The 26,545-nt window shown below is 38.6% G+C and overlaps 1 protein-coding gene across 1 annotated transcript in view; it reads left to right on the top strand.

Moving 5' to 3' along the window:
- The window catches only part of LOC145416496 (monocyte to macrophage differentiation factor), a 41,950-nt gene extending 15,664 nt beyond the window's left edge, over positions 1-26,286 (top strand). The window contains exons 6-7 of the mRNA XM_080285453.1: positions 10,610-10,862; positions 26,165-26,286. Of these exons, the coding sequence (XP_080141579.1) occupies positions 10,610-10,862; positions 26,165-26,286 (375 nt within the window). The remainder of the gene's footprint in view (positions 1-10,609; positions 10,863-26,164) is intronic.
- Positions 26,287-26,545: the final 259 nt, after the last annotated feature.

Genomic DNA, 26,545 nt, shown 5'->3' with positions numbered 1-26,545 from the left:
TACTGATCCTGTGTATATACTGTATAATGAAAAAAACTGATGGAAATAAGTGAATTACAGTATAAGGAATTTAGACATTAATGTAGGATATTTTACCAGAATGAGTACCTTATCAAGAACAGAATGACTGACGCTGATATTAAGAGACAGAGTCCGATAAAGATATCCTTTAGTTATCAGAAATTTATTTTAACATGATGCTTTTATTCAGATAATGTTATGCCTAGGCAGACTTAGATAAATACTAAGTTGGCATTTCTTGCTCTGTCTGTCTTACCAGGAGTCTGTAGTAAGTAAAATGTTTAATATCATACAGATTTTTAGCTCATACACACTGCTTCAAGAGCATATTGATTGCTGTTTGGTTGGATTATTTTTGTGAGATATTTAATTGTATACAGTATTTCAGCAGCAAAAATTTAGTTGAGAAGATAAATGTGCGGCCATGAGCATGTATATTATATACCCAGGTGCATACTTGTCAGTGTTAAAGCTTCAGACCTGCAGCATGTGTGAGGCTCTTAGTATTATTATGCTTACCAGCAGCTTGGTACTTGTCAAGGTCAGAATGCAAGGATGCAATTATGATCATTATTATTATTATTTATTTATTTATTTTATATCAGGTATTATACAGTATGCCTGAAAGGCTGAATATCTGGAATGCTGAGTAGTGAGACATTGTAATTAATATTTTTCGGTGGTCTTTTGCATATGGTGTTATAGGTACCATGTAGGTTAAGAATAATTTTGGGTTCTGATTTTCTTGAGTATGGGGATGAATGAGCTATAATCTACCTACACATTTCCTGTACATCCTAAGAGGCAACTAAAAGGAATGTTGAGTTGGGGACCCAGCATTACTATGACATAGGTGTATGATAATCTTACCACCCAATACTTGTGTTATAAGCACTCCATTGCTTGTATGACATAGGTGGAGGAGGCTACCTGGGTTGCTCTAACTCCTATTCCTTATGTCCCATAAGAAATAAAAAATTTATGCCTTAGATTTTCCCATCCTTTGTTGTTGTTGTTGTTGTTCCCTAGGAAGTCTGGCCAAACAGCCTCGAGTCCCTTAGGAAGGCCATGGCCAAGACCGGGCTTTCCCACAGAGCTCCCAAAGAGTGTATGTTGTGTTGTTGGCGTAGGTGATTGTGTGCTATGCAGTCTTCCATAATGTGCTTAATAGTATGGGGTCCTGTGTTGCATCCTGGACAGGCATCAGTGATGGAGTCATCCAGCCTCTTCTGGTAGCTTAAGAGGGTTGGATGGTGCCCACATCTCAGCCTGGCCAGGTGGACCCTGTCCTCTTGAGGGAAATAGGATTCAGAAGGGTGGATGTCAGGAGGCCGTGCATGCAGATGTGTGTTGTCTTTAAGTGACTGAATGGAGCAGCAAGTGATCTGAGTGTGGATATGGTTCTGGAAGCTGGTCTGAGGTGTGCGAGGGAGGAGAGATGACAGTATTTGTGTATGGTATCGTGTGCTGGGTGTTGTTTTGATGTTCCTTCGTTTATAGGGTTGGTATGGTGGCGATGAGTAGGCATACAAGGGAGAGTTCATGTCTTACATTACTGTAGGTAACAATGTACAGTGTTAGTAGAGTACTGTAATTGCTATCTATATTATTTGCTTTCTGTGGCTACAAACTTCTTTGGGGCAGTAAAAAATAGATTTTACTTTTACTGTGCTGTGGGATGAAGCTTGCTGAGGCTGTACACTCTAAGAAGCTCATAGTACAATTATTATACATACTCTATACAACACTAACTCAGATTACATTTTTTGTAATTTCAGGTGTTCAAGGTACAGTATGTCTAATGTATGTAACTTTCTTTCCCAGTGCATACCACTAACAATGCAACTCCTGGCAGCATATTGTCCAAGGAGTGGAATGTTTTCTCTAATTTATTTTTATTGTGTTTACTGTTGTGTTATAACCCAAGGCTTACCAGGCCTTGGGTCTGGAATCAAGTCCAATAACTTGAAGGTAAACTGTCACCTTAAATGTCTGGATTGAATCACCAAGCCCCACCCCCTTACATTCCTGATGGGGCAGTAAAGGATTGGATGCCATAAGCTCTGATACAGCAAATTTACTGTATATTATTTAACCCCTTAAACGCGGCTGTGTACAGTCGATCTTCCCTGAGTGGCGGGGTTGTATCGTGGTCTGAGTACCTGTAGGAAAATATTCGCCAAAAATCAGAGATTAACCCTAGAACATTATACTTGGTATGGCAGATAGCACTTACATTCAGCTTTCTCCAGAGACAGGTGTTGAGCCTTCGTGGACTACCCAAGGACTTGTGGAGACTTGCAAAGTTGGGTAACCAAATCTTCACTTTCACACCTCCAGCAACCCGGTTTCCCCTCTACCACAGCCTCATTCTGTCACAGTAAACTTTATACTACAACGTAAAGGTAGTTAGGAATCCGTATTTGTACAATAAGCACTGAAAATAAGGCTAAAATCAACGGAGCGTACGGCCGACATGCACTGTGGCGGCGGTCTTCCCATCACTCAACAAACATTTCCATTTTCACAGCTAAAAACATGTATACTACATTATTTTCAATCATATTACTTCCCAAAAGATCACCACGGCGCGCTTTTTATTCTGCCTTAGGTCCGCCACTTTATTCTCGTTCCTGTCGGCCGCTTGCACTGACTGGGAAGAGCTAGAACTCGCCATAATCTCACTTTGAAAGCCTTCAGTAAACTGACGCTAAACAGGGGCAAACCGTGAGAAAAAAAGCTAGTGTTACAACTGGGGAAACAAGCGTTTCCTAGTAGCATAAACTGCTTGTGAGAGGAGATCACAGATTTACAGTTCTGAGCGCTCAGAGCGCTGCCATGTATCACAGCCAGGCTGGCCGGGCCGTGGTGGGGGGGGGACGGGGGGAAAACGCGATATTTGGCAACAACTGAGGTCAGTAGTACAAAGGTAAAGTATGCTAGTTGTAGCTAGAGGGTGGTGGTACTGATAGACAATACCAGCTGGAGCCTGCTTGCCCGCGGTTATTCAAAATTTACTCAAATCGCAAACGCAACGATCCGCCGTTCTGTCCTTTGGGCCGACCATCACAAATGCGACGATCCGCGTTTAAGGGGTTAAAAGTACATAATAAGGACACAGCATCACATCAGGTATAAAACTAAAATAATAACAAATGCTGAGGATCCTTCTGCCCAACACCGCTGTAATGTTAGATGTGAACTCAGCATATAATGAATCAAGGACCACATTATACCTTATGTATTTACAGTGTCAAATATTACCATGAAAAGTGGTATAAACATCTGTAATTGGAATGTCCAGTAATCTGAGTTTGGAATTCAACCTTATAGGTAATTTTGGATGAACATGTAGGATGCCAGAGACAGTAGCTAGATAATAAGACAAAGTTACACATACAGACTTGAATTTATGATAAGCTAATATGAGCTGTGGTTGTGTTTACAGAGTCATTGTGGTTACAGAATCAGTATGGCTTCCTTACTTGTTTTTGATATGCCTTGTGTTGTGCCGTAGCCAACTTGCTCGAGCAGTACTTGTGTTGCTTAGTCAAGTGATAGTTTGCAGTGGTTCTTAACCTTGGGGTACAGTTTTTTGGTAGGTAGCATACCTTGAAAACAGTTTAAATGATTACCCGTGCTCATTAATACTGAATTACCGTTAATAATTGTGGCTGAAATACTTACATTGGTCTCTTTAGTTAGTAAGTGATCATGTGAATAATTGAGATAGGAAAGGAATTAACAAGGGATAGAGAGAAGTGAATAAAGGACAGTATATAGGGAGATGTATATGGTAAAGGATGCATCCTTATTTTAACATGGTAGTCTACTGAATTGTCTCTGTCTGGCAGCCATTATTTGACCTGTGAAGTGGGGCGGAGAACGTTGAAGGTCTCAGTGATGAACGAATGACCTGTATGATTGGGTGTTAAGTTGATATCAGCAGTTTCGGTATTTGTGTTTTCCTGTTCCTTTTTCTAATCCCTCCTATTTATTCAGGTAATAAAGTTCTGTGGAAATATAGAAATTACTGAATCAGCAAATAGATGCCTGGTGGTCTAGAGGGTTCAGGCACCCAAACAGGATGTTACCAAAAGGGTCCATGGGGTGGTTGCTGTGTATTGCTTACTTATTGTCACTCAGAGATAAGTAACTGGTCATTTGCCAACAGTGCCAAGACTAAATAACGTAGCCACAATTCCCTGTGCTTGTGATAGGACATGATGCTGATGATGACCAGGATTGGTAAGTTTTCTTTCCCTTTTAGCATGACAATTTTGCTAGGGTTAATCTGACCTTTTATTGATATCACTAATGTAACAGAAAGGTTAAGAACCACTGCTTTAGTGTAACTGCTGTAGTGTGGGTAAACTGGTGGCATGGGGAAATATTTAAGTGTATTGTAATCTTCCTCTTCTACAATAGTAAGATGGATATTTTGCCACCTTTCACAACTGTATAGATTAGCAAATTAATTTTGTTTATCATAATAAGGATTATAGTTCAGAGGAAATACTTGTAGACAACTTTTTGCCTTTTTAAATACTGAAAAGTTATTAGTTTTAAATTTTTGAAATTTTACGTAGGACTAAATATCTGCAGCACAAAATGTGAAGAATAACTTATGAATAATATTAGTTAGTTATTTTTAACTCCAAGAATTCGTGACATCTGTTTTAGTTTTTCTTGCTGGTACCAGATGATATAATGCAGCTTAGGAAAGGACTCTTTTCTTAAAGGGGTTTGTTATATTGGTGCAGGAGAGGGCTTCATGTGGTGGCACTGATAAAAACAGGTGGTTCTCCTGCCTGGTTATAAACACATCCCATAACTCCCTCCCTGTCCCAAGAAAGGAAGGTGTACTGCCAGAGAAGGACAGCTTCAGCCTGCAGTCCATCAGGTTCACATTTTACATGAACCTAGGGATACAGCTACTGTACTTCAGTGCTACATTAAGGCTAAATACAGTCTCTCCATTTCAGAGCCTATCTTAAGCGAAATACAATACATCTGGTAACAGTGAGAGTGAACTAAACCTTATTTCACCCAGATTCAAGGCGTTAAAGATGTGACAGATATAAATGGCTTGCTTGTCATTGTTGTTCTTGTTGTGTACTTGTGTCTGAGCCTTTCCCTCTTTCCTTCCCTCCACTCCCTCCTCTCTCCCTTCTGCTCTCCAGGCTCCTTGTGGGGCAGTCAAGGTAGGAGGTCTCTCACACTCTTGTATCACACTCTACCCACCTTTTTTGTTGTGTTTTCAGTCACCTGTCTGTGGAAACATAGTGTACTTGCCTACCTGCCACACAGGACACCAGGAGGTTGTGCTTTCTCTGCCCTTCTTGATGCTGTGCCACTCTCACTGTATATATTTTATTATGTATATACTGTACTACAGATGGATGCCTAGTAGTCTGATGGGTGAAGGCACTCCAACCAGTTACATCTGGTCCATAAATGATGTAGAATGGTGTAGTAGGTGGTTGTTACCATCATCCACTCACTTGATGTAGTGCTTTCCTACTTACCTTTTTTCTCTGCCTGCTCTCCTCTCTTCTTATTTCTCCTATCTTTCCTGTCACCTTTTATTACTCTTTCTACCTCAGGTGGCTCTACACTGAGTGACAAACCTAATGGTTTCCTGTATCCCGGGAAACCATTTACAATGATAGTTGGTAACCGTATAATCAGATTGTGGAGTGATGTGGAGCCTGTTATGTTGCCCCTGGTACCTGGGTGGAGGGACTCAAATGTGGCATCCATCCAGGAATCAAGCTTCCACTGTCTTCCCCATGACTCAATGTAGCAAAGCATTGTCTGCTGCAGGGACAGTTGCCTGCAGTTGGTGAGTCTGCTCAGCCAGACAGTGTAGTTGCTCAGCAACAACATAAACAGTGGTGGTTAGGGTTTATCACTCACATAATACCACTTAGGGATGAACAGCTGGTCATTCGTATTTCATGTCTGGAGTAAGTGCCTAGGCCAAGGCCTTACGCATCTGATGGGGCAGGAGAGATTTAGATATAGATAGATGAAGGTGGCATATGATGGCTGGTTGTATGGAGTTATGCTGGATGATAGATAGATATGAATGGCATGTAATGACTGGCTGTATGAATGGACACACACCAGCCTCACATATGGTACAGTTACCCATAATTTCTGCTCACCATCTGCCTTTACAACTGACTGGATGGAAGTCGTACCAGGATTTCACACAAAAAGAAAAGATTTGTTAATTGGCTGAAGTTTTCTCTAGCCTGCATAAGTATCAGTGTTGTTGTGAACTGTTTCTCATGCAGTCTGGCAGAGCTTGATCCAGCACTGAATCTCCTTCTGTATGAAACCTATACACTTCTTACTGTAACTTGGCCTGAAATTACTATCTTCCTATCGTGAACGCTGAGTTGTAATAGAAGATTAATAGTAGAATATGATACTGGTGATGAAATAATGCAGTGGTAAGAATGAAGAGCAATAACATTGTTATGTTCTGCCACTTAGCTGCATAAAATAAGCTGCAAAAGGACAAAACCTTGGGATAAGTTAAGGTAAAATGACTATAACTGTATAACTATGACTTCCATCTGGCCAGGGATACAATTAGAGGGTGGACAAAAACAGTGGTTGGTGACTATACCTGTATATTATTTTGAGGAGCATACTGTTTCACATAATTTGCGTAGCTGAGTTTCTGCACCTCTATCACAGCTTCAAGGCAGAATAAGAGACAGGCAGATGTTATCATAGCTGAAAAATAAGTAAATGGAATGCTTAATTGTGTTGGATATACAGTAATGAGCTTAACTGCACCAATTGCAAAATAGAAAAGCACATGTGACCAAACATAGCATTAATCACTTGGCACTACATGTTGCAGGACATAGTATTTGCCCCATTCACAAATACTATTGCTACATTACCTGCATGCTATGGTGGTAGATGGGGACACTCACCATCCACTCACCTCAGTGTAGTGCTGCTCTCAGGTGTCTGCCCTTTCCTCTCCTCCCTCTTTTCCTTCCTTCTTCTTCTGTCTTTCTTTACTTCATACTTTCCTCATCCTTCTGCCTGCAGGTGACTTTATACTCCCTCTTTTGTCTTTCTTTCCTTCATTCTTTCCTGTTCCTTCTGCCTATGGGTGACTCTACACTGAGTGACAAGCCAAATGGTTTCCTGTTCACCAGGAAACCATTTACTATGCTGGGTGGTAACCATATAACCAAATTATGGCGCCTGGTGGTTTAGTGGGTAATTGCAGCACTCCAGTCAGATTTAGCCGGTGAAGGTTTATATCCAAGGGGTGGTTGGGGTTATTGCTCACATAATGCCACTCAGGGATGAGTGAGGCTGGTCACTCTCATCTTAAATGTCAGTACCAACTTGCCTAGCCCCGGGCTCTTACACTCCTCATGGGGCAACGTAGGATTGGATGATGGATGGATGGATGGACCTGCATGCTGAAGCTGGGGAACACTTATAGAGGAAATATTGAAATAGCTGTGGCAGAACAGGATAGCCCAGAATTTCATAAGTTACTGCTCATGTATGCAGTACAGCTATATAGTACCTTTTAAATAAAGGTGGGGGGGGTGACATTTAGCTAAAATTGTGTTTGTTGTCAGTGTGGTGATGTAAGTCTACTTACTTACCTTCAGCTTTGTGAAACTGTTAGGATAGTAAACATGTTTTTCATTATTTGCATAGCCAAACCAGTTTTTCTTTCTTTAAATGTTTGTACAGGCACCTAAGGAAATGTTAAATATGTTGCCATTAGTTACCATGTTTACTATAGTGGGTAGTGAGATGCCCATGTTGAAAGTGCCTCATTTGAGGAGACAGGCACTGAAACGCCACTGTGCTTGACACTGTAAAAAAAGTAGTTGCTTTAAGTTCTTGCAGAAACACTGAGGAGGCTGTGTCTAGCAGTTGTTGCCATAGATCTAGTTCTAAAAGGGTTCTAGTGGGCAGTTGTCATGGAAATTGCAGATTACGCTGGTCTTCCTAGGTGCTCAAATGGTGATATCAACCTGAGTTTAGGTCCCCTGGGAACTGGACTCTTTAAATTGAACCTCCACAGGAGGTTCAGTTTAAAGGGTCCAGTCATAGAGTTTGATCAGTTTGTAAGGGTCAAGAAGAAAAATGTTAGACTATATAAGTCATATGACAGCTCCCTGCCAGCTTTTGGCAGAGCAACTCTTGCCAACTGAGTTGAAGATAAAAGGCTGACAGGCTGTTGCAGGAGGTGCCATATTTTATGTGCTGTCCTGGAGAGTTGAACCACACCCTTTGGAGGTCTTTTGGAGGAAGAGTGGCACCACAAGCTGGAGGCTAATGAGGCAGTATAGCTTGTTGCTTTACAAGAGTACAGTGCTGATTTTGTCATGAGTATGCATCAACTGTGTGGTGAAAGAGGTGGCTGCAGACTTACCCATGAATATGGGAAGTGGAGTCACAAGGAAAAAGAAATTGTGAAAATAAAAATAATAATAAGACTTCACAACAAGTAGGAGTGCCCAAGAACATGCCCAGACCTAGAAAATAGGAGAGGGAGGAGGGAATACCACACCTGACCAGAGGCAATCCACCATGAACCTAACCAGTGCCACATAGGTTGCCTTGTGGCTACAGAACCTTTGACCACCTAGTGCCCTGAAAGAAAGATTGATAAGGACATGACAGATGGGTAGAGGGATGAAAGGAGGGTTAAGGGAAATACAAGGGATGAGCACAAACCTGTGGTTCCATGGGGCACCTGTCAATGTCCCCAGTCGAAGTATGCAACTCAGTCGTCATGGATCGTTTGTCTATGAGAATGTTGGTCAAACCCTGGAAGGCCAGATGTGAAGCTGCTGCTTGGTTAGGCCGTGCACAAGGGATGCCTGCAAGAGAGGAATAGCAGACCTTGTGTTATAGTGTATTGGGCACAGCCCCTCAATACCACATGTGCACTAATGTAAGATCATGAATTGTAACAAACAGGAAAAAATATACATACTCAATGAAAATGAATAAAGTTTAGGTTAACACTAATGTTAGAGAGAGAGAGAGATCAGTGTGGACTCATGGAAAAGCACTAGAATGCAGGCAAGCATGCACCAGAATGCAGTGTATTCAACAGTAAGAAAGGAAATAGCATGTACCAAGCTGTATTGGCTTTGTAACAATCCCAGCTACACCACCACTTGTTAGGCACAACCTTCTTATTACTTTCAAAAATCTTTGGAACAGTTTTTCATTTGATTTAAATCACAGTGGATTTTCAGCACATCCCAACACTCACATTGTTTAAATGATTATCCACAGCATTTGGTGTGGAGACAGTAACCTTAGAGCCACAGTACTTAGGTCTTGTCTCTGCAAACTAAAAGTGTAAATAATAATAACAATACAGTGTTCATTGACTTCCTTTACGGTGGACTGTAAATATTATATCATACTTTCCATTCTCAATGAGCTCTGTGACATGTCTGCTGTTGAAGAAAAGGTACAACCATCCAGTGAGTGAAATGTAAGAGTATGGCTGACCAATGCGTGATAAGGAAAGTAGCAGCACCTATTGAAAGCGTATAGAAGCAAAATACTGTAATGGCAGTAATGTTTAAGAGTATGGCTGACCAATGCGTGATAAGGAAAGTAGCAGCATCTATTGAAAACATATAGAAGCAAAGTACTGTAATGGCAGTAATGTTTGCCTCTTTCAGGAATGGCCTGTGTATGATTATCCACATTTTTTTTCCATGATTCTCATGGTTGATTTTTTATTTTCACTGCTATCATCACTGCATCCCAGTGCCACAGTTTTAGTTGTCATAAATTGAATATTGTCACATGGTATCAGTTTGATGCCAAACATGAGAGCTTAACTGTAAAAAATAAAACTTTATTTTATATGCATCATCAGTAGACAACACATACATTACCTGTACTTGAGATTATACAACAGACAGTTTTCTCTTTCTTTGTTCTCTCTTGCACGATCACTAGTTCTGTGAGCTTTGCATGTTGACCATTCATTTCCTCTCACATAGCCTTTGTCAGAGTACCTGTGTGTTTTTGTTCTCTACTTGTACCATGTATATACTCACCCATCTTACCAGGCAGACCATGACGCTTGTACTGAGACATTCCTTATTTAGTTTGCTAGGAGACAACTGGCACTAGAAATAAGTATGAGTAAACTTTTTTTTTTTTTTTTTTTTTTTTTTTTTTCCCCCCCCCAGTTAATATTACCATAAATATGCTGCACATTTTGCTGTGAATGAAAGAGGGGTTATAACAGGTGCCATGGCAAATAACTGCTGTAGATGTGTAGATTGCTATCTGAGTTAAGCACTAAAAGTTTGTTGTATTTTCACCTAGCAGAGGCAAGCCTGGACTTGTAGAATTTATGCTGGTAAAATCAACTTTGGTAAATAATTCAGAAGTGTATTGTGTTCACTTAGAAATTTTGCTTTGACTGAGACTCTGAGAAGCAAGGAGTTGGCCATTCAATTTGCTTCAAGAAACTACAGTTACTTCACAAATCATATTGAGAAGCACAGCACTCTCATTCAACTTGCTTTCATAGCTCACCTACCTGTTTCAGGATGACCATTCTGGCCTGGAGGAATTGAAGCTTGGTGGTGCCGTTTATGTGATGGGTGTGGTGTTCTTCAAGCTTGATGGCCGTGTTCCCCTTGCCCACGCCATCTGGCACCTGTTTGTGGTGTTGGCAGCATTCATCCACTACTATGCTGTTCTCACCTACCTCATCCTCCCACAAACATCTGAGGGACTTCATGCTGAGTTGAGGGACCCTGACCATTGTGAGGTAGGGGCACCGGAGTGTCTGACACCAGGTGAGGTATACTGAGGTCTCATTGCTTCCTTGAGGTAAGAGAAATATTGTGTGCTGTGTATCATATGGCCAGAGATGGATGTGTATAGTACCTCATCCTCCATTCAGCTTTGATGAGTGTGATACAAAGGTTTCTCAGACTTGTATTCCTGTCAGCTTAGAGGTTTTCTAGCATCTCTTCCATACAGTGTATTTGGGCATAGGGCACATAAATAACATCTTGGGTTATTAATGCAGGCAGTAATTGAACAATAGGAATAACACAAGAATAGTAATGTAATAAACTAACTAAATTACAAAGACTGAGGTGTTAGAAAACCTGATTAGCCAATGAGAACAGGACTCTCAGTGTTCAGCATTTGACAAGAGGCAGTGGGTTTGCCACTGGGGTTGAGTATAAAAGAAGTTATGGTGTGTCGTAAACAGTGTGGCCAAAATGTGGAAGTATTAATTCTCAGGTGACTCCGTGGATGTGGCGTACAGGTGTTCATTTGCTGGCGGCTTCCAGCTACAGATGATTAACCCTTTGGCTCTGATGACTTTTTTTTAATTATTTTAATTATTGTTGTTACTATTAACTAAGGACAATGAGCCCATTCACCTGATTTTTTTTTTTTTTTCTATGGATGATGACTCCTTTTAACCCACTTAATTATTTATTTTAAGCTATGGACAATTAACCATTTGATTAATTTTTTTTTTCTCTCTAGATGATTTGATTAACTTTCATGCTACCATTTGTAGTGATGGGGTTAGAAACAGTCTGTTAACCCCTTATGAACCTAATCTAAATTGTCTGGTTAGCAAAAATAATATTAAGAATACATCATCGGATTGAAGGGGTTAACATTTCCATTTTAAGGTCCTTGGGATTCTAGGGTGTGTATCCTAAGAGACAGAATGTGTGTGTGTGTGTGTGTGTGTGTGGTCATATATCCATGCAATAGATGATTATGTGTTTGTGTGAATGTGCAGTATTACTTAGAAGTTTGGAATTATGATATTATGATACAAAATGCACATGTATTACATATGACAGAACGTTTTAGGAACTGTGAATGACAAGAAAATGGTATTAAAGTTTTACTTTCTGATATTACAATCATGACACAGTGACATAAAATTGCATTCTCATACTATTCAGGTTAACTGCTGTACTTATAAAAATGTTCTCAGTACTGTAAATCTATAAGTACAGATTATACATAACATTACCAGTGATTACTCATGTGTTACCCAGAAAGCTCAGTTATTGCAATACGTTTGGTATGATCCTCAATATATTGATACGTAACAAACACAGGTGTAAGGAAGCAGAAAGAAATTTGTAAGCAGTAAGTTCGTTAGGATTAACAAAATCAGATACACAAATTTGCTGAAAGGAATGGGAAATATATTTGGTAAGTTATCAACAAGTCTGGTACTGATTGACCTAAGGATGTACTTCAGTGGGGAAATGGAGCTTGTATAATCTGTCATTGATAGTGTTTCATTAGATATATTACAGGTATTAAAATTCACCTTGTTCTTTGATGACTAGGTTCGGTAGTTTACAGATATAAGATAGGTTTATTAAAAGTCTCAGATGTAACTTAGATTTATTAAAAGTCTCAGATGTAAGTTAGATATATTTAGTCTCAAGCACTAGGGTTACTTACAAAACTAACAAAGTCTGTGCAGCTCACTTCTCTGAGGACAGTTTTTATTGATATTCATGCAGCTTTAAATGGTTGCGGATACAGGCATTCCTTACTTATTGTGCAGAGTGTGTACATGAAAAATGTCACTGGAAATGAAATTGCTTAAAGCAATACTGTAAATTTGGTATGTCTCAGGCTCATGGTTTTGGGAGTATCAACAGAATTAAGAGTGCAATATGAGTATATGCAGGTGGAAGTAGGTGTTACATCATCACTGACTGTACAAGTAAATTACAAGTTAAACAGTTTGAGGTTAGGAATGCCTGTGAATACTGCAGCCTTATTAACTCCGCTATACATGCATCACTGTTTTAACACAGAACCTGGTTCATAACCACCCTTCTTGTAGAAGCTGTAGTAACATCATTATTCAAAATACTGTACTGTACTTAGTTGTTCAGTCAATATGTGTTCAGTATCGTAAACTTCACGATAGGTACTTTGCCACGAGCTGAAAATAGTAAAAGGGTAACTAAATAAATAAATATAAATAATAATAATAATAATAATAATAGTACTTTTTTGTTGGCATTTTGACCAGGTAATAAAACTTTGTGTACCAAAACTCTGAACCACCGTAGAGCTTGTGTGTTTTTGCATTGTTTTCTATATAAAGCACCACTTTGACTTGGGGAAAATTTTAAGGTAAAAAGTATGGATTTCTTTTTTTTCAATATGGACTTTTACAGTCATTGTTTCTTTCAGTTCTGCATTTTTTGTATATACATGAATATATCCGCTTTAATTGAATGATGAAAAAAAAAAAATAGAGGCCTCCCCAAGGGAGGAATCACACAAGCTGCGAGCCAATACATATCTAGCTCGGCTCGGAAAATGACCTTGACCTACTTCACCAATTTTGAACTCGTAGGAGATTTTCACCCCAACTACACACCTGTAAAATTTTGTGATAATAGCTTGAGCAGTGCGAAGTTATCATGGTAACAGACATGCAGACCCTGACCTGCTTTCACCAGTTTCAAACTCATAGGAGATTTTCATCCTTACTACACACCTGTAAAATATTTTGATGATATCTTGAGCAGTTGTGAAGTTATCTTGCAAACAGATACACAGACAGACAGACAAACTGAAAATATATATTTGTAGGAGATGTTCATCTCTACTACACACCTGTAAAAATTTGTGATGACATCATGAATGGTTGCAAAGTTATCATGGTGACTGACACACAGACCTTGACCTACACTCACCGATTTCAAACTCGTGTTGAATTTTTTTCCATACTACACACCTGTAAAATATTGTAATGATATCTTGAGCAGTTGCAAAGTTGTCATGCTAACAGACAGACACACAGACAGACAAACTGAAAACAATACCAGCTTCGCTATCATGGCTGGTAAAAAAATCTCCAGTAATTTCACATCAGAAGGGTATTTATAACAGGTTCTGGATTAGAGCAGTGCCAAATGTAAGAGGCCTCATCAGTAATCAACACCGATGACATATCAGTGAGTTTAATCTTCCTTCCAGACTGTTTTATTCAGTTTGGGTTAAGCATTTAATGTAGGGGGGATTTGATATACCCACCAGTAACCCCCAGCATCTACTGGTTCTTTCCTAATTTGAATAAAACAATTTGGTGGAGCAAGAATTAGATAATGAATACATTTTGGAGCGGAGGGGTTAAATGGAGCAGTATTTTAGTGAATGAACTGAAATGAGTTATATGAAGAATAAAAGTTACCTTAAAAAAAGATAAGTTATGTTATGAATGATGAGTAAAAGTTGTTTACAGAATTAGAAGGTACTGTATGAAATAAGTTATGTAACAAATGAGAGGAGTAATATAAAGAATGAGTGGATTTGTTTAAAGAATAAGAGGAGTTTATGTACAGAATAAGACAAGTAATGTAAAAGATGAGAGCAATAGTATAAAGAATAAAAGAATTTGTATAAAGAATAAGGGTTATGTACAGAATAGTATATGTAAAGATAGAATAACCATGCAGTATCAAGACAGAGAAGGGTGTCTGAAATATCTACCCTTACCGGATTATCATGTTTTTTCCAGTTTGTTATTGCTGTCTCCAGATTATTTTATTTAGCTCAGGAAAGAACTTTTACCGGAGACTTTGAAATGGAGGGGTTAGAGAATTTTCAGTTTTCATTAACTTCTTCACTACTGCACTAGGATGCACCCTTGAATAAAAGTGTTGTGTTTGATTGCATAAAGGGTGAAATAATGCAGTATTACTTACATGAGTTCTATTAACCACATCACTTTTTTTTTTTTCCCCTCATACTGAAGAAGTTAATGAAAGTTATATCCCATTCCTCCAGTTCAGAGCAGTCTGTCCTAGAGCTGAATCAAATCTTCTGGATTTAGAGAGAATAAGGAAATATATTGTCTGACTGGAAAGTTTTAAAAACAGATGGTTGCAAGTTTCTTTAATCTGCATTACCCTAAGAAACTGACCCTCCTCAAATGAACTTGAGTGTGGGACTGATGTGTTGACAATCAGCAAGCAGTTCTTAGTTTGACTTTCCACATTTAATGATGGAATAGTTAAATCATGGCATTTGAAAACATTTTATAGGCATTTATTGTAAAGTGCAAGCAGTTATTATATTTTACTGAAATGCTGCGTAACCTCTTTGTCTTCTATGGACACAGTTATTTTGATCAGGCTTCAGTAAGATCATTTTGGTTAGTTGGGGGAAATAGTGATGATCATAGGGCAGAAAACTGTCACAGTTAATCCTTGGAATGCCTGTATTTCCGTCACCAGAATGACATAATGTGGATTTAGCCTGAATAAAATACCAAAGTGTATCCATAGCTGGGAAAGAGTTTAGCACTGTCTAGTTTCATCATTATATTTGGATTTTAGTCAACTCTTGCTAAATGTTATTACTGAGTACAGACTTAGACAGCCCTGTACATACGTAAGTAAATATATTGTAGCACCGTACAAACTCTCACATCCATAAGTCTGATTTCCAAAAACCTCCACTTTCCAAAGTATATTGTCATGCAGTAGATGTTGATATCTTCATTCATTACATAATCAGTGCATTTTTGAAGTCAAAGTCTGTTTTGTGAACACATGAAAGGAAAGGTAATATATTGTTAATACAAGATACTCTACTTTATTTACTGTTAATGGTACAGTATTGTAGGGTATCTGTTACATGATTTTCCCACTAGCTGTCATTATGTTTCTACCTTCCAGAAATGTCCATTTTCCCGGAAGCCTTTGGACCCAAGAATTTTGAATTTGAGAGTTTGTACTGTGCAGTATGTATAATCTGTGTATGATTATGAAAGTTGGTAGAATATCAGACTTATCATCAAGTAGTTATATACGAAAGTTATGTCATGTACAAAACTGTGATTACACAACTAGAATGATTAATTTTGGAAGTTTTCGTTTTCTTTATTTTTCTTTTTTGTGCATAGGATAATGATTTTATGTATAACATAAAGATGGATAGTGTGTTTCTGTGAGTAGATCTGCAGATAAAGAGCTCCGAAAGCATATGTACAGTGTTTAGTCAGGATGCAGGCGATAAAGGAAACATCATATAGTTGAAATACATTAATCATATTTTACTGGAATTCTTTATGTGTGCATTGTTTGTTTATTTTTTATTTTTTATTGAATAGTTCTCAGGTGTTCTTTAGATTGTTGATCCTTTGTACATTCAGGTAAGCAGGACAATAGTTTAAAAATACTGTTGAGGCAGTATAAAGTATGAATGTTAAATTGTTACTGAATAATACTGTACTATTATTTGTGCTAAACATATTTGTGGTAGGAAAAGTAAAGGCTTAATATATATATATTTGTAAACAAAGTTAATACTAAGGCAGTAACTGATATTGCAATTATTTTTCTAAGATCGTGAAAGCTTATCTCTGCTGTCATACCAGCAAGATGATGTAAACTAGTATTAATACCAAATACAGTATAGATCTTGATGAAATGCTTCAGCACCCTGAACTATACGTAAGTGGGTGCAACTTTCTCTTTAGCATATTTTGTTAATAAAAGTACTGTAATCCTCTAAAGGAACAAAAACTCATGCATTTAGTGGGCATTTTATAGAACAACACTTTCACTGGTATTGTTACACTGTGGTCTTTCATTCAGTGTAATGCCAACCAATTGTGTTCATCAAAATCCCAACGTGTCAGAGGGTTCGTATATTAAAGCTAGTATAAGACAACACATCTGTGATGTGCAGCATTTACAGTGCAGTACGTTTTACAAACAGTCAGAAAATAATGCAACTGGTGTTCCTTTAACTTTTGTCATGACTGAGGAGTACAGGTATATGGTTATTCATTTAATTCATTAATTGAGACTTTGTATGGAAACTGTGTAATGATTCTGTATATTTGTCACCATTTGTACCCTATTTCCCAGTGTATTATAGATTTTTAGAGGATGCAGTCACATGGTGAAAACCACACTCAAGAAAATATGTATTTATGAATTCAGACCAAAAGCAAACTTTATATGGTGGGAAATACCCCTGTACATCATAGTTAAGTATTACAGAAAGTTAACATTATGGTATAGACAGGCTGTACCATGTATAAAGTAATGGTACACAATACAGTATTATGAAAAATTAAGAGAATGTTGAGGGCAAAATGTGGGAGATGATAGTTCTATATGGAAGCAGTATTTTCTGAAAGTCTGTCACTTTAAAGTCTGTATGATATGTTAGTGTATAATTTTTAATATTGTGTGGAATGGTATATTAAAGGAACTGTAGCCTTAAAAGGCAGTGTCTCAGAAATTACCTGGCAACTTATGGTAAATGTGCAAGATGTGGACTGTAATGCATCAAAAGTGAATGATTCCTAGTTGTGAGAAGAACCACTTGTCTTTTGCATTACTGATAAATATTGCTTAACGATACAGTACTATGCCTTTCTCCAGCAGTGTGTTCCACCTTTCACAGTTTCTTCTATATGTATGGACTATGAATTGTAATAAACGTCACTTCCTTTAAAGCTTTACCAGGAAGGATTGGTACCAGGCTCAACAGAAGAGGACTGTGGATCTATTTAAGTGCTTTTAGTTGCTGTGGTGTGAACAACAATGTTAAGGAAATAATAATAATATTCATAAAGTGAGAGAAAAAAAAAAAAAAAGGAGGAGGAAGAAGAAATAGATTACTAAATTCTTGCGACGTCCAGATGATTTTACTCAGTTCAAGAATTCTCTCTTATCAAAAGGGGTTAATAAAGGATAAATCCAATCCCCTCGCTTTGAAAAATCTCTCTGAAACTGAATAAATGTCTGGAAGTAGCAAGAATAAAATGGAAATTGTTAAGCTGGAGAATATGGTTGACCATGAAATGTATCATAAATGGTTTAGGAGATTTTTTAACACTTCTTCTTTAGCAATTTATTCTTCAGACTACACCTTTTATCCTCTTCCATATTAATGGTCAGAATTAAGTTGGTATTAAAATGATATACAGGAGAATGTTCAGGTGTAACAGGCAAAATAAATTGCAAGAGAGGAGGTGCTACAAAGCCTGTTATGCCATGTACAGTATAACCTCATGTTGACTGTGGACATGGTTCAGGATGTACCAACAGTTCAGTTACGATGGCAGGTGGTGTTCTTAGCAGGCCTGGGGGAAGAAGCATTTAGTAACTGGATGTTTATTTTTGTCATGTCAGATATTTTAAGAACTTAATATCAGGACTGAGTATCCTAGCCCTGGACTTGTACACCCTTGTTTATATGGGGTAAAATGGGGCTGCTGATGGTGATGATGATAAAACTATTTATATATGCAACAGTGCTTCTCTATTTTGACCTGAATTGGGCTAATAGAATAATAAAACTCCAAAAATAGTGGAACGACACTAAACCACTCGAGTCCAGATAATATCCTCTTTAGTGTATTCTTGTCACGATCAGAGAAATTTATTCTGTTTACAAAAGGCTACATGTATTGAATGGGTTGATCAAGGTTGTATCTAACCCTCCAATTTAAAAGTCTATCCTAGGCAGAGTAATTTCACCAGGAGATGGCAAAAATTATATGAAGAAATCATCCTTAGTCACAGTGGTTTAAAGACTCATACAATCAGTGGTATCTTAGAATTTATTTACTGCATAGCTACATTTAACTACACCTTGAATATACTTAGTTATGCATAATGATTCACAGTACTGGTAATCCCATTATTTCTGCCAGATTATGCATTAGTAATGTTCGTTAACTTCTTTAATATGATCCTAAATGGACTAATGGGACAGTATCAGTAATTTTTTATGCCTTATATAACAACGTGAAGGATAGTGTAGGCAATGTTGCCTTTAAAAAGTATCACTTATGACCATTTGAATGTATAATTTCAGGACTACATTTCTTTGTAACAAATAATTACAATAATGTAGTTAGGTTCCATACATGACAGTTAAGATGTAAGATAATTTTCAAAGTGCCAAGGCTGAAGTATTGAAGTAAGATAAATACTGTAAATAAATAATGGGGGACACTGTCAAGACAAAATATTGTCTCAAATATCATGTCCATCCTCAGATTATTAGGTTGTCAGTGAAACTCCTATTTCTGAATCATGAGGGCATCATATTTTCACCGGTTAACAAGGCTTCATAGTACCTCTTCCTTAACAGTTTATTTCTGTATCTGGTATGTTGCTGTATTAAATTCTTGTATATATGCAATCTATGTGAATAAAAAGGGATATGTCACATTGTATTGCATCATAATGTTTATAAAGAAAGCTCCAACATGCATGCATGTGTCGGCCTTGGCCACCTAATGGTGGCGGCTGTTCATGCCGCTTGATCTCTGGTAGCCTCCCTATTCAAAAAGAATAAATTTTAATAGGCTGGATGGAATAAACAGTTAAGTAAGAGGTTTTAGAAAGCCACGTACATTGATGAGAATATGGCTGCAAGATATAAACCCATACCATTGTTAGTGAAGAAGTCAAGAAAAGTGCTAAGATTTTGGTCAAGAAAATTGCCAAAACTTCTAAAACCTCGGGCCTGTATATGACCCCCAGCCCTCCTAGAAACACAGTGTAGTGGTGTAGCTCAGTGGCTGTGTGATCGTAGTGTAGCCCAGTCAGGTAGTAAAGCCTATATTTCTAGTCTCCTCACTGCCATTCCTACAAACACGACCCATTACAGTTGTTCATTCTCTTTGTCGTCTCAGTACTGTATATTTTTGGATACAATGGTTCAGGAAGTAAGCACATGTTATTATGGGACATGTTGCTGTAAGTACAGCGCTAATATTTCCTTAAATTTGAATGAGTCAGACTTCAAGATTGATGGTAATATTCCATCTATGATTTTTTTTTTTTTTTTTTTTTTTTTTTTTTTTTTTAAATCATGTCATGTGATTAAACCATGATATTTTTACATTACCTGGTAGTACCAAATTGATTATTTTTTCATACTTACCTTTAATCATATATGTAAAGTTACAAGCACACACAGTACCATTTTGTAAGTTATTAAAAGTCTGTCTGTTACAAATACCAGTCAGCAAAGTGTAAAGAATTAGTTCAGCTGTAAGACAGTTTACAATTAATTTAATGCACTGTGTACCTAAACTGCCTTGTTTTTATTACAGATCCATTGTGCCAGAAGCCATGTAATACTGGTGTAAATATAAAGTGCTTTGTACTGCATGTTGGTGTAGGTGATTATTATTACTGACTGTTAAGTGTTCACTGGAAGAGGTCTTTGTATTATTCCAGTTGAGTATTAAGGATCCAGATATTACTGAGTTAGTCTGGATCTGTGTATTCTACTGTGAGGAGGAGAAAAGTTGACCTACCCTTTTTACTCTAACTTGGCCTTAAATTGCTGTCTTTCCATCTTCAATGCTGAGCTGTACTAATAGATTAATACTTGAAATTGGTGCTAGTCACAGAGAAGTGCTATGAACAGGATTTAGGGACATAGCATAGTCTTATCTGTCACTGAGCTATGAGAAAAAAGCTGCAAAAGGACAAAAATCTGGGCCCGGTTAAGGTAAAAAGACTGTAATTGAACAATGAACCCCTCGACTCTGGTGACATATTATTTGTTATTAGGGCTATTATGCCTGATATATTGGTTAATTAAAACACCATTTATGCCAGATGTAAGTGCCTTTATTTTCTTAGGCATCAGTGGAAGCCTTGAATTGGGTGAAATGTTCCACCTAAGAAAATAAACATCCTTACCTCTAAATGGTGCTGTAATTCACAGATATATTATTTACTTTATTCTTACTACCTGCAGACTGTTCAGCTTGAGAAGGAACATATGAACTGGATGGATTATGAAGATACCTAACCCCTCCAGTTCTAAAATCTCTCCTTCAGTGAATAAAGCATCTGAATATTGCAAGTCAAGTTAATAATATTCATAGTGAAAGTGTTAAAACTGTCAGCTTCTTATTCCTGAGCTACAAAACAACTAAATACATACCAGACATTATAGTTCATTGCACATTATTCACTGGTCAACTTTTCATCGGTGGTCTCAAGTATGTCGTGTATGTGCTGTCTTTGATTCTCTTGTACTGTGCTTTTGGTCTCATAAATGATATTGCTTTGTACGCTTATAATTTGAGGTATGTACTTGAGTCTGTACTACTGCACTTTTTGTGCGGAGGCAGATATATGATTCATAGATCCTTAGGAACATGATTTTGTGTTGCAGCACTTTCAGGCAATTGTTCAGGAGTATGCAGTTTACTTTGCAGTTTGTGCAATAAAAATTTATAGCCATGGTATTTATGTGGTAGGAACTTTCATGTAATTTTGTGCCAGAAAGTATCCTTCTTTATATCAAAGCATGATGGTCTTCCTTGCTTTGTTAGTTTTCTAGAAGCTAACTGCAATAATTGTCTGAAATAGGCAAAACACCAAATCTGATGACTGTGCCAAAGATAGATGTGGTTGGGATTTTGTAGTAAGTAAAGGTCCAATACATGAGTGTCAGTGAACCTAGCTTCATATCTTGGCACTATAATTAATTATTGTTCTTTATGTTTCTCATGTCATAGACTAAGAAAACTTATGATTGGATACAAAGTTGCAGTGGTGCTGTAGGTGTAAATTGCAAATTATCGGATTCAGATCCAATTTCTTCCATCAGTCAGTATTACTGATTACTGATTTGTATTTTTTTTCTTTAACAGACAATTGGCTATTACCAATACAGTTTCTACTGTTACCATATGAACTACTTTGAGAGAGACATAATTAGATTTCCAGTTGTGGCCAGTTATTATCTACATTGTGAATTGGTTGTTTATTTTGTTGCTGTAATGAGTCTCCTTAATATCAGTTTGCAAATGATCACTCTGTATGAATTTCTGGGGCTGGGTGTAGGTAAATACTTAAGAAATACACAGAGAACTACATGTAGTAAAATATTATCATTAACTGTTTGGGCTTTGAATGACACTGTATATTAAATTTTTTGTACCACTAACTGGAAAAATATACAGAGTGTCCTAAGAAATTTTGGCAAAGCTTCATGAGGTTGTTCTAGAGCTTATTTTAACTAACTAAAAAAAAAAAAAAAATGCTATGTTAGCAATCGTCAGATTCTAAAGTGTTCCAGAACTATAATTAATGATAATATGGGTGAAAATGGTCTCCCTCCTAAGTAACTGTAATTCTGTAATGACTGAAAATTGGACCAATGTTGATATAGCAGTTTTTTGCCCAAAATTAGCCCTAGAATAACCCCACAGAGTTTCTTTAAACTCTCACAGGACATTCTGTGTGGTTTGTAGTTTATGCCACACATCACTTCATGTTCAGCAGTTTCAGACTGGTAGCTATTTTCTCTCCACCCACTGCTGCTTGTCATTACCAATATGTAAATGGTAACAGTACAGTACTGTATATACAAAGTAGCATACTTACAAGTGATATATTGATTAGATTGTGTGGCAGTAGTTAAGATTCAAAATGGTCTTCAAAATTATATGTGAGGAATCATTTACAGGTCAGACTTTTAAGCTCATTCTGATGAAGCAAAGAGATTCAGGTTGACTCATTGCCATCATTATACCTTTGTTTTAAAGCTAAAATATTATCACCAGGTATAACGTAATTCCTTGTGGGCTGTGGATTTTATTAGCACTAATTAGCATTGTCTGCAGTTAACTGTACTGTATGCCCTTATCTACAGTTTTGTATATCTATCTATCTATAGCCCGACGCCCTAATCCCACAAAGGGTGGCTGCAGACAAAACGCCTCCAAGTCGCTTTGTCACCCACCATTTGACCACCCTCCCCTCAACTCACCCCCCCCCCTCCCTCATATACCTCTCAACTCCATCCCTCCACCTCATCCTCGGTCTACTCCTCCCTCTCCCTCCCTCCATCTCACCTACATACACCCTCTTAGTCAGTCTTTCATTCTCCATTCTTTCCACATGTCCAAACCACCTCAGTGTATTTCTCTTAATCTTCTCAACCACATCCACCCCACAGCGTTCCTTCACTTCTTCATTCGTCAACCTGTCCCTCCATGTCACTCCACATGCTACTCTCAAGTAACTCATTTCCATATATTCCATGTATATCTAAATTTCTAATTAATTTTTTATTTATGTAGATCAGTCAGGTTTGCTCCCATATCTTTGAAACATGAAAAATTATATGGAGAAAAAGATTCATTTAGTAGTTAGGCAGTTTTGCCATATTTCAGTGTAGGAATTATATTTCACTGCATCATCAGTTCTGAAGTGTCTCAGTGCATTAACCCCTACATGCTTTTACAAGTAATGTACAGTTTTGTAATATTTAGTGATGAGGCCGCTTTTTAAGATCTCTTTGTGTGCACTGGTTATATATAAGATTACAATTCAGTGAAGTTAAATGCTTCTAACTAAACTGCATCTGTTAAGCAATTTTGCATTATTCATTAAGTACAATATGGTTTCTTTTTGCCAATTCTTAAATTATTCTATAAATGCAATGAAAAATTAGTAACCTAAACTAATACTGTAATACTGTATTTTACTTTTGTTAATATCGGATTTGAGTAAAATTTATACAACTTGCATGTAGCATAAGAGAAAAGGCAACTGCTGTACGAGTGTCAGTGCTCCTCAAGGTTATGATGGATGCAAACACTGTGTATGCTTACTTTGTTTTACAAGGTGATATTTAGATTAATAATTGGCACCCTAGCTTTGAGTATTAATGAAATTTTTACACTTTTTACTGTGATAAAGATTGGTTATCATGAGTTTAGATATATACACAAAACATTTAGATTGTAATTAAATAATTTATGTTGAATACTGTGTTTGCCTATTTTATGCCTAGAATACTTCTCAGTAACTGTGTAATGTGAATATTAATTTAAATATTTATTTGAATATATGTCCAAGATATGTGATGTGAATATTTAAAATAAAAGGTAAAAGTAATATTCAGTACATTTTTAATGGTTATCCCAGAAGCAAATACAATTCCAGTGGTCCTTGTGTTAAGACATAATTTTTTTTTTTTTTTTCAAATGCACAGGAGATGAAATTATGACTTTCCCTTCATTAGTGTCATCACAAACACCAATGACATGTCATTCTTGGTCTTTGCTGATGGCTTCATGTTTTGCCATGGTGTTGGATTTGCTGTTGTGTTCCCTGACTCTTCCTACCATTACAAGTATTCTCACTGCAGAATTGTATGCTATTCTTTTTGCTTTGAAGTCTCTTCCCAGATTCTTTTCCTCTACATTTATTTTCTGTGATTCTTCTAGTGTGCTTACTTCCTTACACACCTCACATTCTTATCCTCTGATCACCCAAATTCAGGAGTGGTTGTTCTGTCTTTCTTTGTGGAAAAAGTCAGTTCACTTCTGCTGGGTCCCTAGACGTATTTGTATATACTTTGGTATGTGACTACCTGTGTGTTCTGTCTTCTACACGCACCACAGCGAGGAGGACAAGGACGAGGAAGAAGAGGACGAGGACATGGAGGAAGAACGGACCGATCAGCCTTAACAAGTAGGTGTGGTTGAAAATAAGGGAGAGAGGAGAATACTATCCGCATATTTTCTGTCATAAAATTGTTCTAAAAGGGGATGTACTGTATTTGGGGGATGGAAAACTTAGTGTTTTTTGTTGACATAGGGAATCAGGGAAGATTGCATTGGTGTGGGATACTTTGGGTTGATATTAACTCTGGTGGCATCTGATTATTATTATTATTAGTGTATGTATTAGTACTGTTGTAGTTGTTGTTTATCTTCCTCTTCATCATCATTCCCTCCTCCTCCTCTTCCTCCTCCTCATCATCATTATTATCATCATCATCATCATCACCACCATCATCCCCCTCCTTCTCCTTTTCCTCCAACTCATCATCATCATTGTCATTGTCATCATCCATCCCTTCCTCCTCCTGCTCCTCCTCCTCCTCCTCATCATCATCATCATTATTTCAGTTTAGGAAACCCCTCTTGTACTGAAAGGAACATGTATGGGTTAGGCAGGGCAAGGTGGGCTTGGCTGGGTGGGCAGGAAGGTGTGATGGGTAGCATGAAGTTGCATGGGTGGGTGTGGTGGGGCAGAGTGAGGCTGTGTGGGTGGGTGTGGTGGGACGGTGGGGGCAGCAGGGGTGGGTATGGTGGAACAAGGTGGGGCATTGAGGGTTGGTGTGGTAGGGAAGGGCTGGGTGGGTAGGTTGGTGTGGTGGGGCAGGGGTGGGTGGGTGGGTGGGTGGTTTGGTGTGGTGGGGCAGGGCTGGGTAGGTGTGTGTGGTGCTGGGGTAGGTTGGGGCAGCATGGGTGGGTGTGGTGGGGCAGCGTGCATGGGTGTGGTGGGGTAGGATGGGGCAGCATGGGTGGGTTTGGGTGGGACAGTGTGGTTGGATAGGATGGTGCAGTGTGGGTGGGGTTGGGTGGGGCAATGTGGATGGGTGTGGTTGGGTAGGGTGGGCTAGTGTGGGTGGGTGTGGTTGGGTAAGGTAGGGCAGTGTGGGCAGATGTTGTGGGGCAGGGTGGGGCAGCATGGGTGTGTGTGGTAGGGTAGGGTGGGGCAGCATGGGTGGGTGTTGTGGGCACAGTGTGGCAGCATGGGTGGTTGTGGTTGGGTAGGGTGGGGCAGCATGGGTAGGTGTGATGGGACAATGTGTGCGTGTGGGTGTAGTGGGATAGTGTGGGTGCGTGTGGTGGGACAGCGTAGGTGGGTGTAATGGGGCAGGTGGGCAGGGTAGATGACTAGATGGAGTGGGTGGGCAGGGCTATTTGGGTGGATGGAGTGGGTGGGACAGGGCTGGGTGGGTAGGTGAGTGTGGTGGGTGGGGTGGGGCAGCGTGGGTGTGTGGGTAGTGGGAAAATAGGTCCCTGGGGAAATGGACCGAAGGGATCGTCACTACTACTACCACCACCACCACCACCACCACCACCACCACCACTACTACTATATTATTGCATCCACCACCACCACCACCACTACTACTTTACAATTGCTACCACCACCACAGCCACTACAGCTATACTAGTGCTACCACCACCACTACTACAACTACTATTACTAGTACAACGTGACTCCTTTGACCTACATCATCTCATTATTCTCTTGTCTGATGCTAATATTTCCAACAGATCAACACTGGCCTGGAGAGAGACATCTTCGTATGGTGGTGCCGATGTACCCCTGCGGAGGGCGTACCCAGATGCACAAACGTATCTCCCTAAAGGATATTGGTGGACTGCAGCGGTGGTAACCTGCAGTCCACTGGGTTTACGTTTAGATGCCAGTGGGATGCAGTTACTACTGCTACTACTGCTGTCACCACCACTACTGCTACGGTGCTACCACCACCACCACCACCGCTACTAGTATTGCCACAACTCCACTGCCATCACCACCACCACTACACTACCACCACCACCATTACAATTTCTACAACTTTGTTACCACTGCCACTACAACTACTACTACTACTACCACTACTAAATAGATCAACATTAGTTACATACCGG

The sequence above is a fragment of the Coenobita brevimanus genome, chromosome 106 (genome assembly GCF_032717465.1).
Source record: "Coenobita brevimanus isolate Jiangsu-jjx chromosome 106, ASM3271746v2, whole genome shotgun sequence".
Taxonomy (NCBI): Eukaryota; Metazoa; Arthropoda; class Malacostraca; order Decapoda; family Coenobitidae; genus Coenobita; species Coenobita brevimanus.
This window is presented reverse-complemented; position numbering and strand designations above follow the sequence as displayed.